Below are 22,653 nucleotides of genomic sequence, written 5' to 3'. Positions count from 1 at the left end.
CTCCCTCACAGCTGTTATCTTGTGAATGCACGCAGAAGCTTCGGCTGATAGATTACCACTGCCTGCTGTGCTTGTTGGATTGCTTCATCGTTGAATTTGGGGAAAATCCACAGAGAAGCTCACACATGCTGGAGCTGAGCCCACTCAACGTAGCGGCAGGAATCCAAAATGTAAACATGTGCTGCAATTTTTTAATTTTTCCATCTATGCCGCCACAAGATTGTCCCTTCAACCAAGCATGACGCCAGCCTCTCTACATATATCCGTCACTTGATTTGAGATCCCGGTCTTAAGTGGCTGTTTTTCTGCTGACGTTACACCCACGCGTTTGAAAATGTGCAATTAGCTTTTTTTACAAAAGACAGCAGGCTCGAGCAACAACAGATGTTAGATGAACGTTCACGCTGACATTTACTTGAAAATGCACTTGTAATAATTGAATTTTAGCTTATTATACTTCATTTTTCTCCACCTCAAACATAAACGCATATTTTTATTTTATTTTTTTTACATCAAAGATGAGATGCTTTGAAGTCTTTGTAAAGTACCGCTGCTGTAAAGTATAAGTACGAGAGAAGAGACTCGCTGCTGGGAAGCTGTTTACTGAACAAAACTGGGTCTCTCTCACTAACTCTGTTAAATACATACACAGATATTCAACGCTTCACCCGGCTTATATCTTTTTTTGCTAAAATGAGATGTCTTTTGTAGTTGGTATTCAAAGGAAATGTTTCTTTGATCTATAAAAGCAAGACCTTGTTATTGTCTCGGTGGAATCACAGAACGGGGAAGTTAACCGTATAGGTTCGGGCTCCGTCTGTGTGAAGTGGAAATGAAGTTGAACTTACGTGACTCTCCTCTCTCTGTCATCCACGTAAAGCGCAACGACTTGCAGAAGTATTCCTTTCCCATGTTTTGTTTAGTTGGAACTACAAACTTCTCTAGGTGTTTTTTTTTTTTGTTTGTTTTTTTTTTTACTTTGTGTTATTTTGTGAAGTGGAACAGAAAACATGATTTAAAAATAAAATCAAGAAATGTCCGTGTGAGTCAATAATTCGAAGAACCGATTTTTGTCGCAAGACTTTGGGGGAACAACCGTTAGTTTCCACATTTAGAAACTCTTTTAAAATCATTTTAATGGTAAATATACCACAATTATATAAAAGTTATTCAAATATATCTAAAATGCTGAGTTATGATGAAGAGTATTTTTTGGAGTACTCTTAAAAATATTCATCCAGAGCGCAGTCTGAAACTTCTCAAGCATGTCCATCGTCTTATTGCTGTGTCAACCCGCTTCCCTTTCCACCCCTCCCTCTCCTCACTTCGTCTCCGCAGAGGGCCTGAGCGGTTCGTGGAAGGACAACGGCTCCGCTGGGCCCTTCACCCCGTCCAGCAACAGCTCCTCGGGAGGCTACTGGAGCTGGTCCGCGCCCAGCGACCAGTCCAATCCGTCCACGCCTTCGCCGCCGCTCTCTGCTGACAGCTTCAAGCCCTTCCGTGTGCCAAGCGTGGGCGGCGTGGGGTCCAACCCGGCGGGGGCGGAGGACCCGAGTCTGGACGAGCAGGACGGCAGCAGTCTGCTGTTCGACGAGCCCATCCCGCGCAAGCGCAAGGTGAGTTCACTGTATCGACTCAGAAGCTGAAATGCAAGAAAGCAAATGGATTAAAACTACTTTTGATATACGTTATTGTCCTGACATCAAAGAAAATACACCCTTATGTCAGGACGTAATGAAAGTGATCATTAACCAACTTTTTAAGTTCTAAAGTATTTAACTTAATCTTAAAGTTTCCCATAGCAACAGATTCCACCATGTAATATTTATTAGGCAAGTGATTAAGTCTTCAATTTAACAGCAGTAACTACAAACAACATTTACAGTGACAGTCCAGTCCAACATTACTGCAGCTCTTTGAGATTTGCAGACGTTTGTTTCTTCTTTTATTCTGGACTTTGACTGAGCCATTGCAACACCTTAATTTGCTTCTTTTTCAGACATTTTGTTACGATCTGCTGCTGTTTTTTTTGGGATCATTGAGCTGTAGATGAACAACTTCCATCCAAGCTTCTGTCAAACAGATTGCTTCGATATTAAGCAAATTATGTCCAAACAGGAACTTTGGATCTGCTTAATAATGTCAAGTTCCTCAGGTTCTGCGGCTGTGAAACAAGCCCAAATAATAAAATGATGTAGAAGTTAAATGAAACGGCTTTTCCTCTGAAAAACTACTTTTTTTTTTTTTTTTGTTAAGTGTGGCTGTGGATGACAGTAGAGTCCAGATGGAGGGCATAATTAAAGAGAAAAGTGTCGTTTTTTTATTTATTTTATTTTAAGACATTGTTGATTTAACAGAAGACGAAGGAGCAGGAACTCTGAGTTGCCGCCTGCCAGATGGACATCTCTACACATCAGTGTTATTATTCAGCCTGATTCTGATCCACTCTCTGAGGGACGGAACAAAATGGAACATACTGCTTTCTTTTTTCCACATACACGCACACACACACACACACACACACACACACACACACACACACACACACACACACACACACACAGAGTGCTCTTTCTCTCACTCATCATTTCATTTTGTCTCATTTTCACTCACCCTGACAGCTCACTGTCACTTATTATTTTTCAGGTATACATCGTGTTGTGCTTCCTCCTCTTATCGGCGCTGCTATGTTCCGCTTCCCTGACACAATCATCCGTCTGTCTCTCGTTTTCGGCTTCCTTTCCTTCTTCCCGTCCTGCTCTTTCGCAGCGATTTTTCTTTACCTCCTCATGTTCCAGACTTTCACTCTTCATTTTTACTGCCCTCCGTTCCCTCTCAGTCGCCCCATTGCACCTTTTTAATGATTTTTATATATCTGTAACAGAGAAACACAAAGAGATCATTCTGGCTTCGTGTCCCTTCTTGGAGTTTCGGCGCTGATGGATTGGGTCTCGGTGGGAGGTGGAAAAACTTTTAAGAAATGGGGGGGGAGCTGAAGATGGACGAAGGTTTCAGATGAAAAGCTGAACAAGAACTTGGAGGAGTTTGAGCATAAGGGAAGATGCACTCATACAAGCTGTGAAAAGTATCATCTACAGGTATGCTCAGTTTTGTCAAACTGTTAAAGAAAACCGAGATTAATGCAAAAAAAGTTTGGCTTGGATAAATGAAAACCATCGGTGGAAATCCTCTAACTCAGGTTATCTTTGCCTGACTGTAAAATTTGTGGTTTTCTGTAAATCAGATTGCTTTTCACCGCCCTGTGGTATATGTAGCGGTGAGCAGATGATCTGCGTTCACCTCCTGTGGTCTTTTTCTCTTGGCAGCACAAAACCATTTGAAGCCCCTGATTAATTAACTGTGAAGGGTTTCTTCAGGAGCACACACTCCGTAACACACAACGCAGTCGAGACAAAACAATGCTCAGGGGACAGATGATTGCCATGTACTTGCATTTCTGCTATAAAGTGTGTGTGTGTGTGTGTGTGTGTGTGTATGTAGTCGCGGGGGGGGCATCTCGTCAAAATGAAATCAGAGTCTTTAACAAAAGTTTGATTGACAGAAGAGCAAGGAGGGGAAACTCTTGAGGGGCTTTTTTTTCTTCCTGCATGAAAACAATAAACAGCCTCTCAGGGGAAACCAGTGATGTAATTACAGCAGATGAGCGAAAGACAGCAGCACACCGGCTGAATCGTGTCCAGCGTCGCCTCATGAATGGATGAAGCGCCGTGCAGGGTGAAATCTTTTGTTCAGTGGAAGCAGTTTGACTGTAGTTTTATCCACGGACAGAGAGGGGGAAGAACTTGATAAGGAGACGAGGGAAACGTCCTTGACTGAATCCATCCGTCCGTTGTCTTCCTCTTATCTCGGGGTCGGCGCACGGGTAGAAGCAGACTTCCCCGGCCGCTTGGGCCAGATCCTCCGGGGGAATCCCAAGGCGAAACACAGTCTCTCCAGCGTGTCCTGGGTCTCCTCCTGCTGGGACGTGTCCAGATGCCTGAGCCACTTCAACCGGCTCCTCTTGATATGGAGCAGCCGTGGCTCTACTCTCAGCTTCACACCTCGTGGAGGAAACCATTTTCAGTCGTTTCTGTCGGCGATCTCATTCCTTCAGTCGCTATTCCGGAGCTTGAGACTGCAGGAAAAAGCCCAGTCATGACCCCGGCACCTCCAAATGAGCAAAAACGTGTTTTTTGGGGGGGTTTTTGCGTGTCTGGAAACGTTTCTACTTCGGTTTCATTGAGGCTTGAATTGGGGATTTGAAATAAAAAGTGAAATATCATCTGCACAAGGAGAAATCTTATGTTTGGTGGGCCTTTTGCACCTGCCTTCAACAAGCTAATTTCACTGTAATTTCTGTAATCTTTTATTAAAAACTCTGTTCTTTAACATCAATAACACTTACACACCACAATGTTTTAGATTAACAAGTGGCTTGTGTATCCAGTGACGGATATTTGAGAGGCAAATGTTTGCACGGTGAAGTTGCTTATCCAACCCCAGCCCTCCATTTTTTTTATAAAATTTTTTTTTGGGGATTCAGGGTCGAAGGAATGTTAGCCTGTTTTGAATTACAGAGGCAAAGAAAACAAACATCTCCCCATATGTCAAAGCCAGACAGATAAACAGCATGTTGTAAAGAACACAGCAGCTCCGATGCAGACGGAGGAGAAATTTGCAGGCATTTCTCGGTTTGGTTTAAAATTCATGTTCCTGTTTTGAGGTTTCAGAAGAAAGACGTATGTTTGTTGGTAACTGAAGTGTTGAACCACATGTTTGCTCAGTATATAAATTTATCGTCTCCACAATTTTGGTGCACACATGAAAATAAATGACGACCAAGTTGGATCTTTTTTTTTTTTTTGTGAGAGCAGAGCAGCCATACGTTTGGTTCTTGCACCTGGTAAAGATTTTATTAAATTTTTTTATGTTTAACTCATTTTAAGTTGGCTTGTTCTTTAATCTGCCTTGCAATGGGGGGGAAACACAATCCAGGTCTAATTAAAACCATCGTCTTTTATCATATCCGCAGGCAAGGCTGCCTGCAATGCAGATGTGTCTGCGATTTTTTTTTTTTTTTTTACTTATTTATTTTCTGGTTGCCGTCGTTGTGAAATGATTAACGGTTGATGCCCTGGAATAATCAGTGCATGGAGATTAAGCCAGTAAAGGGAAATGATCATCCTGATTAACAGAGCGACCGATTAATCACTAGTTCAAAGTTTGAGAGGTTGTTTTTGTCATCGTTGCAGCTGCTTCCTGACTCAGCGGGACCTAAACAACAGCAGAGTTACTGTTAGACATAAGGCAGAGATAATATTATTGTTCCCAGCAATTCTAAAAATGAACCAAACTGACTATTATTACACTTTATTGACTCTGCTTTAGTCCTTGAGTGGCTGGTTTAATTGTTCCTGCCTCCAAACACAGTATTTGTTCTGCAACACATATCAATTAAAGTTTAATATTTGCTTTAGGTAAGTTAATTTAGTCTGTGCTAGTGGCAGAGTCAATAATCCACAGCTTTATGCTGCCTTTTCATCCGTCAATTTTTAAATTCAGATTATCACCTTAATCTGAATTAGCACGTTTCTGTTTTGTGTTTCCTGCAGAACTCCATGAAGGTGATGTTCAAGTGCCTGTGGAAGAATTGTGGCAAGGTGCTGAGTACGACTGCAGGCATCCAGAGACACATCCGCACCATCCACCTGGGGTGAGGCACCAGCATTCACTAACTTCAGTGAACCACGGCTCTCATTGTGACTCTGTGACTCACACAGATGCTAAATAGTTGGCATTTATAAAAGCTCCTGGTCATGTTGTGAGAATCCAGGGGAAAACAGAGAGAATGAAAGATAAATTGTCTAATGTTGACGAGTGAGCTGACATTAGATTTCACTGACGTGCTTTCTCTCTCTTTTGCTTTTCTAAATCTCTATGCGTCACCTTTTCTTTTTTTTTTAGGCGTAACTGTGATTCAGACTGCAGCGACGGCGAGGAGGATTTCTACTACACAGAAATCAAGCTCAACACGGACTCCGTCGCCGACGGGCTGAGCAGCCTGTCGCCCGTGTCCTCCTCCGTCCTCTGTCCCCCACCGCTGCCCCCGTCGCCTCTGGCCCCTCTCAACCACCAGCCGGACTCCCACCGACCCGCCCACCCGTCCGACTCCAAGGAGCCCCACCCCGGCGGCACCACCCCGCTCAGCCGCTCCGCTCCGAGCGCTCTCTACCTCATCCACACGGACCACGCCTATCAGGCGAGGAAATAATAGCCTTCAAAATGAAACAAAGAGAAGGTTTTTGACTTGCAGCGTTGCATGGAAACGTTAAAACATTCGAATCTCCTCCTTTAGGCCACGGCTCCGGTGTCCATCCCCTCCAGCAGCAGCAACTCGTCCTCCACCAGTTTCACTCCCACCAACAGCTCCAGCTTCAGCATCTCCTGGCAGTCTCCTCCCGTCACTTTCACAGGAACCACGGTGAGGGAACGTCGACGTTTATTTACACAGCCGTCAAAATACATCGACTCCGCCCGCAGAACGAGGATAGAGAAATGTTAAGACTTTTCTGATTTCATGCCTTGTTCCATAATTTTAAAGACAAAGCATTTAATTTCTGAAAATGTCTTAGCTTCTTAGTTTGCTGAATTTTTCACCCAATGTTTAATTATTTAGATTTTTTTTTGAAGGTCTTTCAAAAGGTGACGGCCTAGTCTAGATGTTTTGAAGTCTTGGTGATTTTTTTTTTTTACTTTGAGGCAAAAAAAGAAAATGGAGAATACACTTTTTTTGTTACAAAAACTGATGAGTGTTTTGTGCACTAATTGTCATAATGTTTTTAAAACAGATAAGAAAAAACCTGTAAAACTGGGTTTGTGAAAACATGGGTATTTTGAAATGGTTTAACAGAGTGGCAAAAAAAAACTGGGAAATTTATTTGTATTTACAAAGAAAAATGTATAACCAGGGGAAAATCACTTAAAGGTAATAAAAGCTACTAAAATGCTTTGGTAACTTTTATTTTTTAGAGGTGTGACACTGGGAGGATTTTGCGATTAAATGTAATCCAATTTTTGGCGGGGGTTTTTTTTTTTAACCTTTCGCTTCACATGATTAAGTTTCTGTTTCCTCTCTCCAGGTGTCTCCCACTAAGAGCCAGGGATTTGGAGAGCAGCGATCCCAGACCATCGCCGTCCTTTCGTCCCCTCCTAGAGCGACCACTGCCCTCAGGTACCCGACCCTCGCTGCTTGTTATCTGCAAATAAAATGCACCTCAATTTTCGTAATGCCTGTTGCGAAAATTATTTTTGCACATTAGCACAATGGATATTAATTGCTTACTTCACAACATCGTGACCTTTTTTTTGTGTGTTGTTTCCTTTTTCCAGCCGGAAAGTGCGCGGCGAGGGGAAGAAGTGCCGTAAGGTGTACGGGATGGAAAACCGCGACATGTGGTGCACCGCCTGCCGCTGGAAGAAAGCCTGTCAGAGATTCACCGACTGATCCCAGCCGGCCCATGCAACGCCTCAGCAGCAGGCGCCGTAGCTGTCGGCCAGAGAAACGTGGAGCGAGGGGGCTTCATTCTGCATGCACTCGGTCTTTCTGCAAACCCAGAAACGCAACTATCCGTCAAGCTCTGGCCCCTCTTCCACGTTAGCGAACCCCTTCCAGCAGCCGAGGCAAATGAAGGATGGCAGAGCGGCTTCTCTTTCTTTCTTTTTTTTTTTTCTTTGTTTTTTCTTTTTCCTCCGGTTCTGTCCAGGATTCCTAAATCTGCCTCCACCATTCCCGTCATTCCCAGCGAATGGGAAACCCCAGTGCAGCTAAGCGGTGTAAAAATAGATCTTTTCATGTCGGGTTCAGTGTTGCATCTTTCTAGTTTTGTACAGCTCTGGTTTTAAATGGAGAGTCTTGTCTAAGAAGCAATCGAGGAAAAACAAACAAACAAACAAAAAAGACCAAAAAGTGTTTTTGTGTTATGATAAAAAAAAAAAAAGATTCAAAAGAAGACTTTTACTTTTCTATCCAAAAGAAGAACATTGGAGGAGAATCTTTTTTTTTGTTTTTTTTTTGTTCTTCCTTCAATCCTTTCCCTCGTTTTGATTCATTTCTGGACGTTTTGAGGTCATATTCTATCACCGGCGTCACAATCACTCCTGTTCCTTCAGCACTCCACGGGGAACGCAAAGGGGATTGGATAAGAGAAGGAAGCGAGAGACACGCAAGGTGAATGATCAATGCAAACTCAAGTCAGGGAAAACAGATGGACCACATCACACTTAAACAAACCTGCTTATTTGAGTCATTTCCTTCCTGTTGTTCAGGGATGTGATTCTCAAAGTGAAAGAACCAGCAGCTTAAACGTCGGGTTTAAGCTGCTGAGATGGAGCTGCTGCTTCCATCTCGGCAGCTTCTGAACTTTGTACCAAAACCTCCTTCCTCTGTCATGTTGTTCATGGGTTGTTTTCTTCTTATTTTTTTTTTTTTTGGCTTTTGTTGCTGTGCCATGTTTACTTCTTGTTTTAAGCATGCTGCTCCTTCTCTCGTTTTAATGGGATCAAACTGAAGATTTTTAAACAAAACGCGTTCTAAAAACAACTCCCTGGCAGCTCTTCAAGTCGCACCATAAAAAGAGCAACATGTTTTCGCCGCATGCAGAGATAAGTAACCCTCTCCCTCCAGTACATTTTGCAGTTTTCCAAAGGGAACCGCTGAAACGGGAAACTTTGTTTACAAAAGGTTACAAAGGTGCATCTTTATTATCTGTAAGCAAAAAGCTAGGAGGGCTGAAAACCAAAAGAATTGCACTAATTTAAAAGAAAAAAAACTGATTTATACCACTATGTAAACTCGGTTTCTTATTAAAATGGTTTCTATGAATGAGATGTAACAGCAAAAAAAAACAAAAAAACAACATAGTTGCATACGCCATTCTTGTCTTTTGTAGAAGTGAAGGGAAAAGTTGTAAGAGCTCTGGGTCAGTTCACCACTTTGCTATTTTGTGCCATAATTTTTGTACCTACTCGTCAGCGTTTCATCCCCATAAACAAAACTGTTCAACCATTTATCAGATGAATTCAGTCAGTTTGGTATTTTAATGAATAACATACAATCTTAAAAAAAAATGCTCAAATGCTCGCATTAAGTAATTTTTCTTTGCCTTATGAAATATAGCACTCCACTTCTATTAGCTGCAATTCTGCTATTTATTTGGGCCACTGAACTCTTAGAAAATGTGATTATGACATGTGACCAAACCAAAATAACTATAAAATACCTCCTGCTCATATTTATTCTATTCACACAACCACATTTCCTTTTAGTAGAATACAGTAATTTAAGTTAAACCAAAACTGTGATTATTATACATCACATGAAAAGCACCAACATGCCTCTGCCAAGTTTTACATGCCGATTCCTGTGTTGTAAGATTTTGAGTTCTTTCTGAGAACTATAATTAAATAACGTATAAGAATTCAGAATATTTTAATTCTGGCCTCTTCTGTGAGTCGTTATCATTTCTTGTTTATGTAAAAAAAAGAGAGAGGCAACGTCACACTGTGTGTGTGTGTGTGTGTGTGTGAGAGAGAGAGAGGAAGCAGCTGCAAAATCTTTTGAAATTTTTTTGAAGTGATCACTGCTGTAGCTCACATGTCAAGAATCATCAGACAGATAAACAATTTTATAACAGTTTGTTGTACAGGAAAAATCTGTTATCAGTTATGATGATGTAATTTAATTATTTAGTCAATATTTACTCAGAAGTTAAAATGTCCAAGTTTCAAGTTGGGGGAAAGAAATGGACATAAAGGTCACCTTAAGGTTGGGAAAGCTGGATGTGTCTTGCAACCCAGATCTCAAAGCTAAATGTGGTTATTCTGCATATAAAACATTATGACAATCATAGTAAAAATGTATTTTTTTTACCTTTTTAAGAGATATATTTAATTTGATCACAAAGTACCATGAAACCTGCTTTATATTGTTAAAAACATTGCTGTTAACTTGGTCACTCGGCATTTCACTTAGCAATTCCGGCTTGTTTTCTTTCCTGGAACTTTGGTAAATTTTGATAACATTCCCAGATCTGAGGTCTGCCTTCAGATCTGGTGCTGCACAAATAGCCATTAGCCCTTGTTAGTTATTCACTTTAGTTCTCTGGAAACGTCTCTGCACTTTTCTGAGGCAGAAAAAAAAACAAAAAAAACATCCTTGAATAGTTCATATTTTTAGCTTTTGGTATTCATTACCTGTAAATCACGGTTAACTAGGCTGTATGTGTTCCAAGATCTCTTGTGAATATCACTCGAATTACCCAGAGTCCCATATGAGACACTTTTACCACGAGGCTAGAAAATGAAGACCTCAATCCTGAGAGATCCAATAGCCAGCATTTTCTAATGCATGAAGCGTAAACACAAAGCCTTCCTGTTATCTACTCAAATTACTGCCCTCTCTCTCATTGAACTTAAGACTTGTTCTGGCATGTTCAATAATATACAATTTTCTTTTAAGTAACCTTTATAGACTTTGTCGCTCTATAGAAACTTCCACACTGAAGAGTGTTGTTGTCAGTGCGACCATGTAGCGCTAATGAAAGAGATAATTTTTTTTATTATTTCCAATCGACTTGTCGCTGGTCAGGGCCGATCCAGCTCAGATCTTCAGGTTCTGGTCGCTACGTTGTCCCGGTTCATCTCAACGGCAGACAGCTCTTTTTTACTCCAGCAAAAGTCAAATGGGAAAAGTATAAAATGGCAAACTGGTGAAATGACCCTATCGGGTGTTGTATACCATGCACTGCACTTATCCACTCACTTCCCATCATGCAAACAGATTTACACTCTAAGCTTCAGATTGTAATTGAAGAGATTTTCTTTAAAAACAAAGTGTTTCTTTGAATTTCAATCTTCCATTCTGGCTCAGACTGAGGCCAACTTTATCACAGTGTTGTGAACCACAAACAAACGTGTTGAAGACGAGACGCAGAGTCGAACAAGCAGGCACCTCGTCTTTCCCTCTTGTGTCGTTTGCTCTGCTTTACCTGTCGGGTTTTTATTTTTAAACGCATGCTCTAATCTTGGTTTGCACTTCTGTCAGCCATTTTTTTTTACACCAGTTATTATAAACCAACACCAGCTGATAAACTCGCATTTGCCATTTTACCATTCAGTACTTCCACATCTGCAGACGTAGCTCTTACTTTTGTCCTTTTGGTTGTTGTTTCTGTATATATGGAGATCTTGTGTATCACTCTACGCTTGTTTTTGTTTTTAAGCTCATAGATCAAGCGGTTCATCTGAATCCTTTTTTTTTTTCTAGGACAGATTGTGAGAAAAGTTTGCTGTTCAGCCTTAATGTCGAATCATTGTGCTTCTTCTGTCGTTACATTTAGATTACTCCAAAGCTCATTCGCCCTTGTACAATGTGAACATATTGTTGTTTAAAAAAAAAAAAGGACAAATCTATATAGTTTCAGAAAAAGAGAGAAACATTTAAATTCAAAGCTGGATTTTAAAAAAAAGAGCTTAGGCTGTTTACCTTTCACTATTTTTTCATATGTATATGCATATAAATATATATAAACTGTTTTATTCGTTTTATTTTCATGTTCTTCTGAGGAGGCTGTAGGTGGAAACTCATTCCAATCTCAGCTTGTTGTGCTGTTGTCTCTATGTGTGACCCACTCGGTTTTCCTTCATGTTCCCACCGATCCGCTAAACGCATCCCGAACCCACAGATGACTGAAGTCTCCGGTAATTGCGTTTCCATCCAAGCGTGGGAAACTGAAGGAACTCCAGGCGAAGTTGCATGGAACTGCACACCTTTCTCAAAGTGTCACCGGTTTCGCTCGGGTCCAATCCCGAGTTCACTGATGTTTTAGTTAGCAGCTGAGTTGAAAATGTTTTTTTGTTTTGTTTAAATTTGTAATTATTGTTCCGTGTACTTCCCACTGCTTTCTCTCCACCACTGTGGTGCTTTTCTGTTCTCCGCTCGAGTTTGGAAACGCTCGGCGTCGGCCGCAGTCCAGGTTCCAGGAACGAGTCCCTGCAGTCCTCAGAGTTGCTGGCAAAAAGCCGGATATAAACGAAGCAGCGGCATTTCCAGGCAGCTAATTTCACAAGATATTATCGCTGGTAATGTTTCAGTTTTTACGAGATTTGGCTAAAGCTGAGCTAACGTAACGCTGTTTTATTATTTTTTTTGGTTTGTTCCAAATAAAAACTCTAAAGAGCTCTTGCTGCTGTATTTGTCAGCTCCCTCTGGAAACTCCGGGGATTTGTTCCTGGGAATGGTCCGACCTGCTTCACGGTGCCGAGAGCGTCGTTCGTCAACAACGGCCACGAAGATCGCTCCAGCCTGTCGGTGCTTATCGAGCCTCGGCCCGCTGAGGTCGGGGTTCTGGTGCTGTGGCCGCGGCGGTGGGGGGAGAAACAGAGGTGCTATAAATACCCACGCAGTGCTGTTTCTCCCTCTGATCGCATCGATTCCATTTTTTTGTACACATTGTTATATTTGCTGTAGAGAACATGAAAATAAAAGACACCCTGACTGAAGTCTGCCGATGTGTCCGGACACAAATCAGTAACGACAGCAGCCTGAATCCACGGCGCCCTCCGCACATCTCTGTGAAGATGTGGGGAAAGGCCTGAAGATAAATTCACCTTTTATTGCAGTAGCATCATTTCAGAATGAAAAAAAATGTGATAAAAAAAAATACCTTTAATTTAAATATACTTATTTAGCGAGAAAAATAGAAATAATACAAAGCTAAAAACTTACTCTTGTAAGTCGGGTGTGTAATGTGATGCAGGCTGATTTCTTTTAGCAGCTCTTCAAAATGGAAAAGATAAGTGAACATTCCTGTTAATCGAGGTAAATGTATTTCAGGCTAATCACTCGGGAAACTAATTAGCTCCAAATAAATAGCTGCTTGTTTAAACATGGCCATATCTACAGTCAAAGGAATTGAATAGTTTGAAGCTGAAGGAGCTGCAAAAACTAATAATAATAAAATAAATATATATATATAATTGATGCAGAGCACTAAAATCATTGGACTTGAACAGGAAAGGTGTGCTTTGGTCTCAATAGAGACCAAGACTGTTTTTCTGGCAGAAATCATCCCAGTTTGGTTTGACAAGAAATGGAGATTGATACTCAGTGTGTTTTAAATACCAGGAAATTTTAGTTTAAAACCTTGGTGGACACTGTTGGAAAACTGAAAAAGCATCACGACTGAGTCTTTAAGCAAGATACCTTGCTTAAAGACTCATGATCTGATGAACTCAGATCATGTTCATCAGACGAACGTTAACATCTCATGACATCCTCGGTCTGCAGAACTAGCAATTTTAAGATAAACCTTCTTAATGTGGGCCATCCTCCTGATTACATATATCTTCACATATTGGTAGTATGATATTATGCTACTGTAATAAAGGACACATTTGCTTATAAAAATGTTTTGCACGTGTGGAAGATTACTGGAGTTCAAAGCAATCGGATCGTTTTCTATCAAAACGCTGAAGTGCGTTAAGGCACAAGTAAAACATTTTAGCACTTAAATTGGAGGGAGAGTAATATTCGTTAATGGCTTGTTTATTTGATTTTCTTGAGCTTTTGATCTATGACACAATGTCTTCATCGGTGGATAAAAATCTGACGCCTTAAAGACCGCACAGGCATGAGCCGTCTCTGAAATACACTTTTAGTATTCTCTAGGATAAAGTATAGAAATGCGCCCGAGTATTGCTTGGCGTGTTTTGATTTGAGGAAAGGAAGACTTTAACCGTGTGGAGTAATCATTTTTGTTATTTCTAACGTAATACAGCCAGCAACTTTGTTGTTATAATCTTGTGATCTATATTTTCGATTATGACAATGACATCAAAACATTTTGCCAGTTTATGAAAAGTTATTGCATTATTGGCTAGCTATTAGTTATTCACACAGCATTTAAAAACTCCTTTGCACATGTAGCAAATCTAGGTCAGTTATTTGGCACCAAGTCGCAAATTTGTCAAAAAATAATTCGGCGTGGTCATATAAGCAAATTAAAATTTAAGTAGTCATTCTAACTGAATCGTAGCTGTAGTACAGTTCAGTTTATTACACCGTTTAGTTAAAAGGCTTCTTCCCGGTAAACCCAGCGGATTGCACCGAGTCGTTAACTTTGCAGCGATCCCCCATGCTGAGCAATCGCATGGCGACAGTGGAGAGGAAAGACTCCGTTTCAAATGGAAGAATTATTCTCTTCCCGACATTTAAAACTGCTTACTACCAGATACATGTTACAGGAGTTTAATATGTTTTTTTCTACATGTAATATTGTTAATTGACATCCAAGCAAACAAAAACAGAGGTTTTGTACAACTATCCCTCAAACTGGCTCGTACAATCTTCTTCAGTAAAGGAAAGAGAGTGCTGCATCGTGCAGTTTTTTTTATAAATGAATACGAGTATAATATTTACTGCAACTATTTTTGATTTACCAATTGTTAAAAAACAAACAAAAAAAACTGCAAACGCTCTTCAAAAGTATTGGAGACATTGAATTATACTATCGGGTAGATTTATTAGCTGCAGTACATTTTCTAAGGATTTTTTAAAAATTTTACACAACCAATATAATAGCCAAAAATGTGTTTATGTTTTTGGAAAAATATTTTTGTTATTGCCTCAAAAAAACTTTATAATGTTACCTGCAAGTCAAAGCATTATTGGCTTTGTTGCATTTAAAACGGCCAAAATTACATTACTGGCTGCTGCAAGCCTCTATGCAGATGTTGGATGCGTTCCGTAGCCTTGAGCTCTCAGAGTGATCTGGGCTATGATGAGTATAAGCTACATATAAGCATGGTTAAACCTCAACAGAGCACTTAAACGTCTGATGAAGACCATGTGAAGCAGTCAAAAGCTCCAGAGAGAATAAAATACGTGTTTTCATCCAGGAATGTCTGAATTATTTCACTTTTGTTGCAACAAATTGGTTTTTCCGACTACGATTGCGGGTCCTGTTGGCGCTTTACCAAACCATCAGATGAACATGTTGAAGCATGTAGGAGTTTCTGAATAATTCACTTTGTTTCAGGAAAACCTGGCCAAAAGAATATTTCTAATGATGCCTAACGGCATTTGATGTGATTTATTTATATTAAAGCGATCTCTCAACCTCCAAAAATCTTTTGGACGGAGGTTGGGGATTTTCTGGCAAGGACGATTTGGAAACTGTGTGCCATCAGAAGGCCAGCGAGATTAATCTGAATACTTAAGATTTGTTTTCTGCAAAGAGCTGCTGGTTGTTCTGTGCTGCCTAATGAAGGGCTGAGCTGTGAATTATGCTCAGAATAAAACAAAGATTGCGTTGTTGTGCTTATGGATGTTGTAAAAAAAACTCTCCTCCTCTGAGTTAACGGTGGACTCTGGCCGTGTGTCCAGCATAATTACGGGCAGCGATGGCTTTAACTGCAGCTCATGTTGTTGACAGTTTTATATGGAGTCTTGGTTTATGTAAGTGATCTTTAGCTACACGACAACACTTGTACGTGACGAGAAACTGACACTTAATATATCCCGTATCATCCGTATATAGGTCAGTATGCTACAATATAAGCCGTAGTGCAGTATATCTAACCAGTATTCAGTGTGTACCAGTATCCAGAACTGTACTCTCTCAAAACTTTTGTGTTGTTTGCGGTCGGTGCGGCGAAGAGGCTTTTGTTCTGTTAAGGAAGTTCCTCTCGGCTCTGTGGCTGCTGATTAACCAGGAGCCGCCTCCCCTTCCAGCGGGCCATAAAGAAACGTCCGAGGCGTCTTTATCTGCCTCCCTGCACACAGAGCTTCCTGCTTTCTGCAGGCTGGCAGCAGGTGGCGCTCTGAGGAGTTAGAAGTCATGTGATGGTCAGGGTTTTCCGCCTGCCATCTTTATGGGTCATTGTGTGTTTGTTTTGTTTTTTTATTGGCTGCTTGCGCAAATGAAAAGAGGAGAGTCTCTCTCGCTTTTACTTGGTTTTCTTCATTCTCTCGCTTTATTCAGGAATGTGAAAATGAGTCACAGGGACTAAAGTCGTTTCTGCCACTTATTATACACAGTGTTGCAAAGTATCCACACCTGAACCTTTCAGTTTTTGTCACATTCCAACCTCAAACTTCAGTCTGTTCTACTGGAATTTAACGAGACAAATCGACTCAAAGTGGTGCACAAATTTTAAGCTTGATGGGAAAAATAATATGACGTTTTAACCATTTTTTAAAATACAAATATGCTTTGATCTATAACACTTAATAATAGCTGTGACTTTGTTGTCTTGATGGTGAACCTCCATTGAAGTTTTAAGTTTCTTAACCGGCTTTCTTCCAACATTCCTCGTTATTTGCCTTCCTCCATCTTCCTATCAACTCCACTAGATTCCCTGATCCTGCTGAAGGACAGCATCCCCACAGCATGACTCTGCAACTACCGTGCTTGACCCGGAAAACGATCCGGTCAGGATGATGAGCTTTGTCACTTTGTCCCCTATGTAGCTTATAGCAAATTCCTCCAGGTCAGCTATAACTTTAAGACTTCAGAGATCAGCTAAATTTCTTAGTGACATAAATCGGTTTTACATTTCTGGTTGTAATGTGACAAAACTTTAGCAAAGTGCTCCAGGTTTTCTAAACAACATGACCAGAAGTGTGTGTGTGTGTGTACGTGCTTGTGTGTGTTGTTGCTCCAGGATCATCTTCAGTCTGAGTATATTTGGAGGAGTGTTGAATGTGCCTTGATAAGCGTGGAGATTCACCACGTTGCGTGTTGAAACTGTGGGACGTGTGCTGCTGACTGAGCAGCACACGGACGAAGACGACGATGGAATGTTTCTGGTGCTGGCTAGTCCGAGTTCTGCTTTTTTTTGTTGTTTTTTTTTGTATCTATGAGTCAATAGATTTGTGATGCAACGAAATCCGTCTTGTGCGTTGTGTGTGGAGAGAGACGTTTTGGCCTCTCCATTTCTTTCTTTTTTTTTGTTTTGGTTCCGGAAAGATGTTTTGGGGTGACTTTTCTACTCTTTGCTGTAACTTGTAAACCGTTTTTTCCAACTACTATGACAATGAATTTTCCACGTGTCGTTTATTGTTCGATTGTCATCTTTGTTTTCCCAAACATGACTGCTCTCTCTCTCTCTCTCTCCCTTTTACGCAAGGGCTCTTGTAGACCACCGTGCGAGGAAATGTCATGCTTCGCACCAGGAATGTTTGGGAAATCAAGGAAGCTTCCTTCACCAAAACAGTCGGTGAAATGATCCGCCTTCCACAGGAACCTGAGCGGGACTCCTCCCGCTTTCAGTGTTGAATGTGGGTGAACATTAGTGGCTTTTAATGGAAGAAAATAAAGAAACCCCCCCACACCCACCTCCCGCTCTCATCAGCCTTGATTCCATTATTGGCTTTGACTGCAGCATCAATTGGCTGTTATCCTTCAGAGGCATTAGCTCCCCGGGGTTCAACCTGAATATGCAACAGAGAGCGGCGACCGTCCCTCTCTTCCGACAGGATCATCTCACTGGCTGTTTTCTTTTTATATATATATATATATTATATATATATATATATATATAAAATTTAAATCACCTAGACCTCAAGAACTCAACGACTGTCGCACTGGATTTTTACCCTTTTCTCTTCAAACGGTGTACTGCTCTGGTCTAACAGTATTTTTAATGCTGCATGTGCATGCGAGTAAGTAAAGTAGTGACTTTATATAAATGTCTCTTATGTGTGCCGTAGCACCGTGAACGGGTTGAGAACAGCCAGCGTCGCCTCAGTGTGGGTGTTCAAGCCCAACTTCAGCTGCTCCCACGGCTGATAATTGGTGTTGAGGGAAAAAAAAAACCCAACAACAACAACGGTTTTATTTGCTGTTGTAGTTTACAGGAGCACTTTGAAAGGACACCTTCCGTCGACGCCCCGTTAAATTTCAGATGAAAGGTGTAAAAACGTCCGCAAAAGTGTGCCGACGAATACGAACTTTCATCATCTTTGCTTAAGCTTAAAAAAAAAAAAGCTACATTTTCTGGGTCACGGAAAGATAAAAACCCAGTTGACTTAAACAGCTGTTACATTAGAACCGAACTGGCCTGCGTCAGTTTGTTTATGGGAAGCAGAAACGTGGATTTCACAAAACGTCCCTGAGTAATTCGTCAGTCGGAGGCTGCTCTCCGCCCTCCAGGAGCTTGGCACAGTTTCCTTTGACTTTTTTTTTTTTTTAATTCTTTGAAAGCCTCGAAATGTAAATGTTTTCTATGTGTCTCTGACCTGTGCAACCCTAACTGTAGATGCAGCCCGTCTCCCTCCCATCCTGCTCAGTGCATTCGGCGACCCAGCTGGGTTGGAAACTGTCAAACTCGAACGTATCTGACGTTGCACAGAGATGGAAGTCAGTAGAGAAAGGCGGAGCGGGTATTATTTCATACTGAGAAGCTCAGGATCAAGTTTCATTAACAGGGAGGATTTTAAAAAACTAAAAAATAAACAGATAAATTCTGGAGTCAAAAAGCGTTTCTGAAACTCTCAAATGAAAGCAGTGGTGATAAATGAGTGGAATAAATGTATTCTTAAGGAGAAGCTAAAATATCTTCTTAACCAAACTATAAGTAAGCAGATTAAAATATTGAACAATTTGTTTACCATTCATGAAGATTAGGAAGAGTGACTGAAAGACATCAGAAATAAATGAGACATTTTCCCTGGCACCTGAGAAAAAGACAATGTTTCTGCAGATGCCATCTTACGTTGGTCGTATTAAACGGAGCTGCGGCATCTGTTTTAAAACTTCGACTCGTTTTCTCACTTCGTCTAAAAGAGATGTGGAAACTCGTAAAGCTATAAAATGCCTGCGACCCCTCCTTTGTTTCTAATGCAACAGATGAAGATGAGGAGGCGTGGTCAAGAACGGTTTGGAAATAGAAGTTGTCTCAGTTGTGTGTAATGATGAGTTATTTAAGTTCCTGTAATTTTGGATTTATTTGCTCATTCCCCTCTGATATCAACATGGTGTTTCATTTCCAATCAGTGGATATTTTCACTTTTTTTGAACCGTTTTCTATAAACTGACGAGTAGATCGAGTGAAAATCCCATCAGATCAGTAGTTTCTATAAATCTCAGAAATTTGCAGTGCTGAGACTACAAGTATTTACCCCCTTCCAGATTGTTCTGCTTGTACTACTTTGTCACACTTACATTTGTCAGATCATCAGGCAAGTTTTAACTGAAGTAACCCGAGATAAACAATGAGATCACTAATTGAGGAAAAATTACACCAACAACTGCAGTTTGTTTTTTTTGTTTGTTTTTTTACTCATTACCAGAATTTTGGTTTCCAATTTTTTTGCTGAATTGTTTTAATTCAGCCACACGAGAAGGGTTTTTGGCCGATTTCAAATAATCCAAAAAGCATCCAGGTCATATTTATGCACAGACTTTAAATAGGCCACTCCAAAACCTTTTTCAAACCAATCATGAAAACGTTCCTCAATTGGTCTCTCTCTGAACCGGGACTTGAAGCAAGTGGCACATTTCTCAAACTTGTGCTTATTTTTAATGAATTTCTCAAAAGTTTAAAATGGTGTCCTTGGTAGTCTTTGTCACAACCCACTTACAAACAAAAAAAAGAAAAAAAATGTAATCTCAAGGAATGTTTTGTGGTGAGGTAAAGATTTTTTTTTTTTTCCAGTTTATTTTTTTCCTCTTCATATTAAAATCACCATTGGAGTCTAGATTATCTTATGATATTAAGGTTTGGTTGAAGATCTGCACCATGCAAGTGTGACAACAACAACAACAACAAAAAAGCTAAAACTGCATAAATATGTAAAAAGGACCGTAAGAAGATCTCTGGGCTCCAGAGCTTCACCATCTCAGACCCTCTCACACAAACACTCGCACCCGGACATGACGTCTTGCTGTCAGAGCGGTTTGTCCCCTCGCCGCCTCGCATATGTCCCTGCGGCTTTGGGTCTCACCGTGGGACGACATGGAAGCTGCTCATGTCTGGGTTGAGGAGCTCTGCTAACGCTTGCTAGCCTTACCGTGTCGCGGGGAGCCGTTCCTGTGACCTCCCGAGGTTCGACCCATCTGCTCAGTGCAACATTCACGCCTCCTCCTGTTTGTTTCCGTCGAGCACAAAAGCTCGCCGTGAGCACGAGCGTCTCAGCTCCAATCTCTCTTGCGCTTTCGCTGCCGTAACGCACATTTTCAGTTTCAAGCTGTCGTATCTCTCGCGTTATCAGCTGGAGAGACTGACGAAGCCCAATAAGCCTCCCGCTGGCGCGCTTCGTACCAGCCAGTGTGACTGATCATCATAAACGTGGATAGCTGCAGAGCATCACCCTCAATCCAGGGATCGAGATAAGAGTTGAACAGAGGGGCTCTGGTTGCGTCTCTGGGTTGATGGGATTTGCTTCTAAGCAGCAGCATGAAGGCATGGAGAGGACTTCAGGCCTCAGCGAGCCGCAGGCTGTGGCAGGGAGCTCAGTTTGGGTTTTATTACAGCAGGCTCAGTCTGAAAGGTCAGCTGGCCTTAGTCGCTGCGGTCTAATTTCTGGATTCTGTGCAACAAGTTCAAGGTTAGCAAAAGAAAGTTTAACACAACGTGAGGTTGCTTTAAATTCAACATTTTTTTTTTCAAAACAGTGGATTAACGAAATAATTTTAAAAATAATAATAATTAAGCTTACATTAGGTTATTCTCTTGCAATTTCTGGCTGAGAGGTGAGGTAAACCCTGAAAAGAGGCTGTAAGGTTTTATGAGTTATACTATAGTTATATTGCTAATATTTGACATTTTGGATGGAGTGGCTTGTCGACAAATAAGCAATTTCCTTTTGGGGGTCAATAAAGTATATTGTTATTCCGATTGCCCTTCCCCTCAGCGATAGCCCTTGGTCTTTAACCTGTGAAGGGAATTTCTTGCACTAGGTTTATTTAAGGTTGTCGGAGTAAAGGGGTGGAATACAGCACACTTCCCAGATGTTTCCTCTTCATATTTATGCACGTCTGTCTTATTCCGCAACATAAAACACTGATCCCATAGATGTTTGTTGTGAGAAAATGTAGAAAAGTTGAACAGTTGTGATTGTGTGTTCTTTATTATTGGATAGATACCATCAGAGAAGGTTGGGTTCTTATGTTTCTGTGTTTTTAAGGTGCAGCATTCTGTCATTTCTACAGAGTTAATATGTTGATTAAACTACAGTTTACAGAACCTTAAGTTTTTACAAGGTCTGGTGTGGCTTTTAGACAATCTGTTCCTACAATTTTTGGATCTTTAAAATTAGTCTTGAATGAAGGATATTTAGGGCAAACATCTGTATTTGTATCTCTAAGCTTTAGATGATAAATAAAGCTTGTCTCCAATTCAACAGGTTTATATCGGCACTTTATCACTTTGGAATAGAGTCATTTATCTACTGATAAATCTGTTTTAAGCCCTTGCAGGTATCGAAAGTTTAGCTTGGAATAAGTCAAATGGAGAATAAAGCATCTTGGAAGGACTGGCAGCACCACTGCTCTCATTGTGCTTTCAGATTTTGGCTTAATCTAGAATAAAAAAAAAGAAAAACCTTTATAAGAAAACGGTGAGTTAGAACTGATAAAAACTATTTTCCACCTTTTGACCTCTTAATGCTGAGCCACCTCTGCAAAAGCTGACGTTCAGATACGAGTTTGGCATCAACCCTCACTTTTACCTCAGCAGTTAGTTTCCAAAAAAAAAAAAAAAAAACAAAAAAAAGAAAAACATCAAAATGTATCCCAAAAAGTACATTTGGGATTTGGACCTCACACACACAAAGCCATGTTTGAACTGAATGTTCGCTTTCTGCACATTTTAAATGGTCTACGTCTCCATAACACACACGCAAACACACACTAGCAGCCATCAGTGTCACACACTGAGTCAGTCCGGATATATTTATCAAACCAACATACAGAAATAACTGCAATATAAACCTTCTCTTTCGCAAAATGTATATTCTACTGCACCTCTGACATTTCCTTATATTCTGTCCCACATTATAAAACGGATTCTATCAGTATATAAAGATTTTCCTTTTCTACATGAGAAGAATCTGACTGACTGTTAACTGTAATGTTTTTTATTCCTGTGATCTCTGTGTGTAGATACTGCCATCTCTCTCTTGTTGTAAGCTGTGTTTTACTTTTTTTCGCGTTTCCTGGTGTTTGTACAGTTTAGACTTTCTGCAGAGAGACTCATTCTGCAGCATACCGTTATGACTGAATAAAGATTTTTTGGCAGCTGTTTATTAAAAACTGTAGATGTGTCTTTTTTTTCCCCCCCTTCTCTCCCTCTCTTTTTGTGTGTGCTGGGCCAGGCTGGTATTAGCAAAGGAGAAACCATCGCATTAAAAAAATATGACTTCTCAGTTGTGGCTTTTTTTTTTTTTTTGCATGTGGAGTCAGTAGGGAGTTAATGTTTGCTGCTTTGAATTTGATCTTTTATGCTTTGTGCAAGACTGCAGACCTGGAATTTAGATTTCCTAGGTTTTAATTTGTTGGGGATGGCAAAAAAAATAAATCAAATTTCATTTAAGCGTCTATTTAAAAAGTTTAATTTATAGAAACGTCTTGTCATATTAATTAGGTCTGACTG

General features: G+C 40.6%; 1 protein-coding gene across 2 annotated transcripts in view; it reads left to right on the top strand.

The window, feature by feature from the left end:
* Nucleotides 1-22,313, top strand: part of znf704 (zinc finger protein 704) — a 68,472-nt gene extending 46,159 nt beyond the window's left edge. For both annotated transcript variants that reach the window (XM_008422044.3, XM_008422043.3), the window contains exons 4-9: nt 1,339-1,616; nt 5,613-5,713; nt 5,965-6,259; nt 6,356-6,481; nt 7,140-7,231; nt 7,390-22,313. In XM_008422044.3, coding sequence (XP_008420266.1) covers nt 1,339-1,616; nt 5,613-5,713; nt 5,965-6,259; nt 6,356-6,481; nt 7,140-7,231; nt 7,390-7,504 — 1,007 coding nt within the window. In that variant the 3' untranslated portion in view covers nt 7,505-22,313. The remainder of the gene's footprint in view (nt 1-1,338; nt 1,617-5,612; nt 5,714-5,964; nt 6,260-6,355; nt 6,482-7,139; nt 7,232-7,389) is intronic.
* The last annotated feature ends 340 nt before the right edge of the window (nt 22,314-22,653 follow it).

Source organism: Poecilia reticulata, chromosome 11 (assembly GCF_904066995.2).
Source record: "Poecilia reticulata chromosome 11, P_reticulata-male-v2, whole genome shotgun sequence".
Classification (NCBI taxonomy): domain Eukaryota; kingdom Metazoa; phylum Chordata; class Actinopteri; order Cyprinodontiformes; family Poeciliidae; genus Poecilia; species Poecilia reticulata.
The sequence above is the reverse complement of the archived record's forward strand: the minus strand, read 5'-3'. Positions and strand labels throughout refer to the sequence as shown.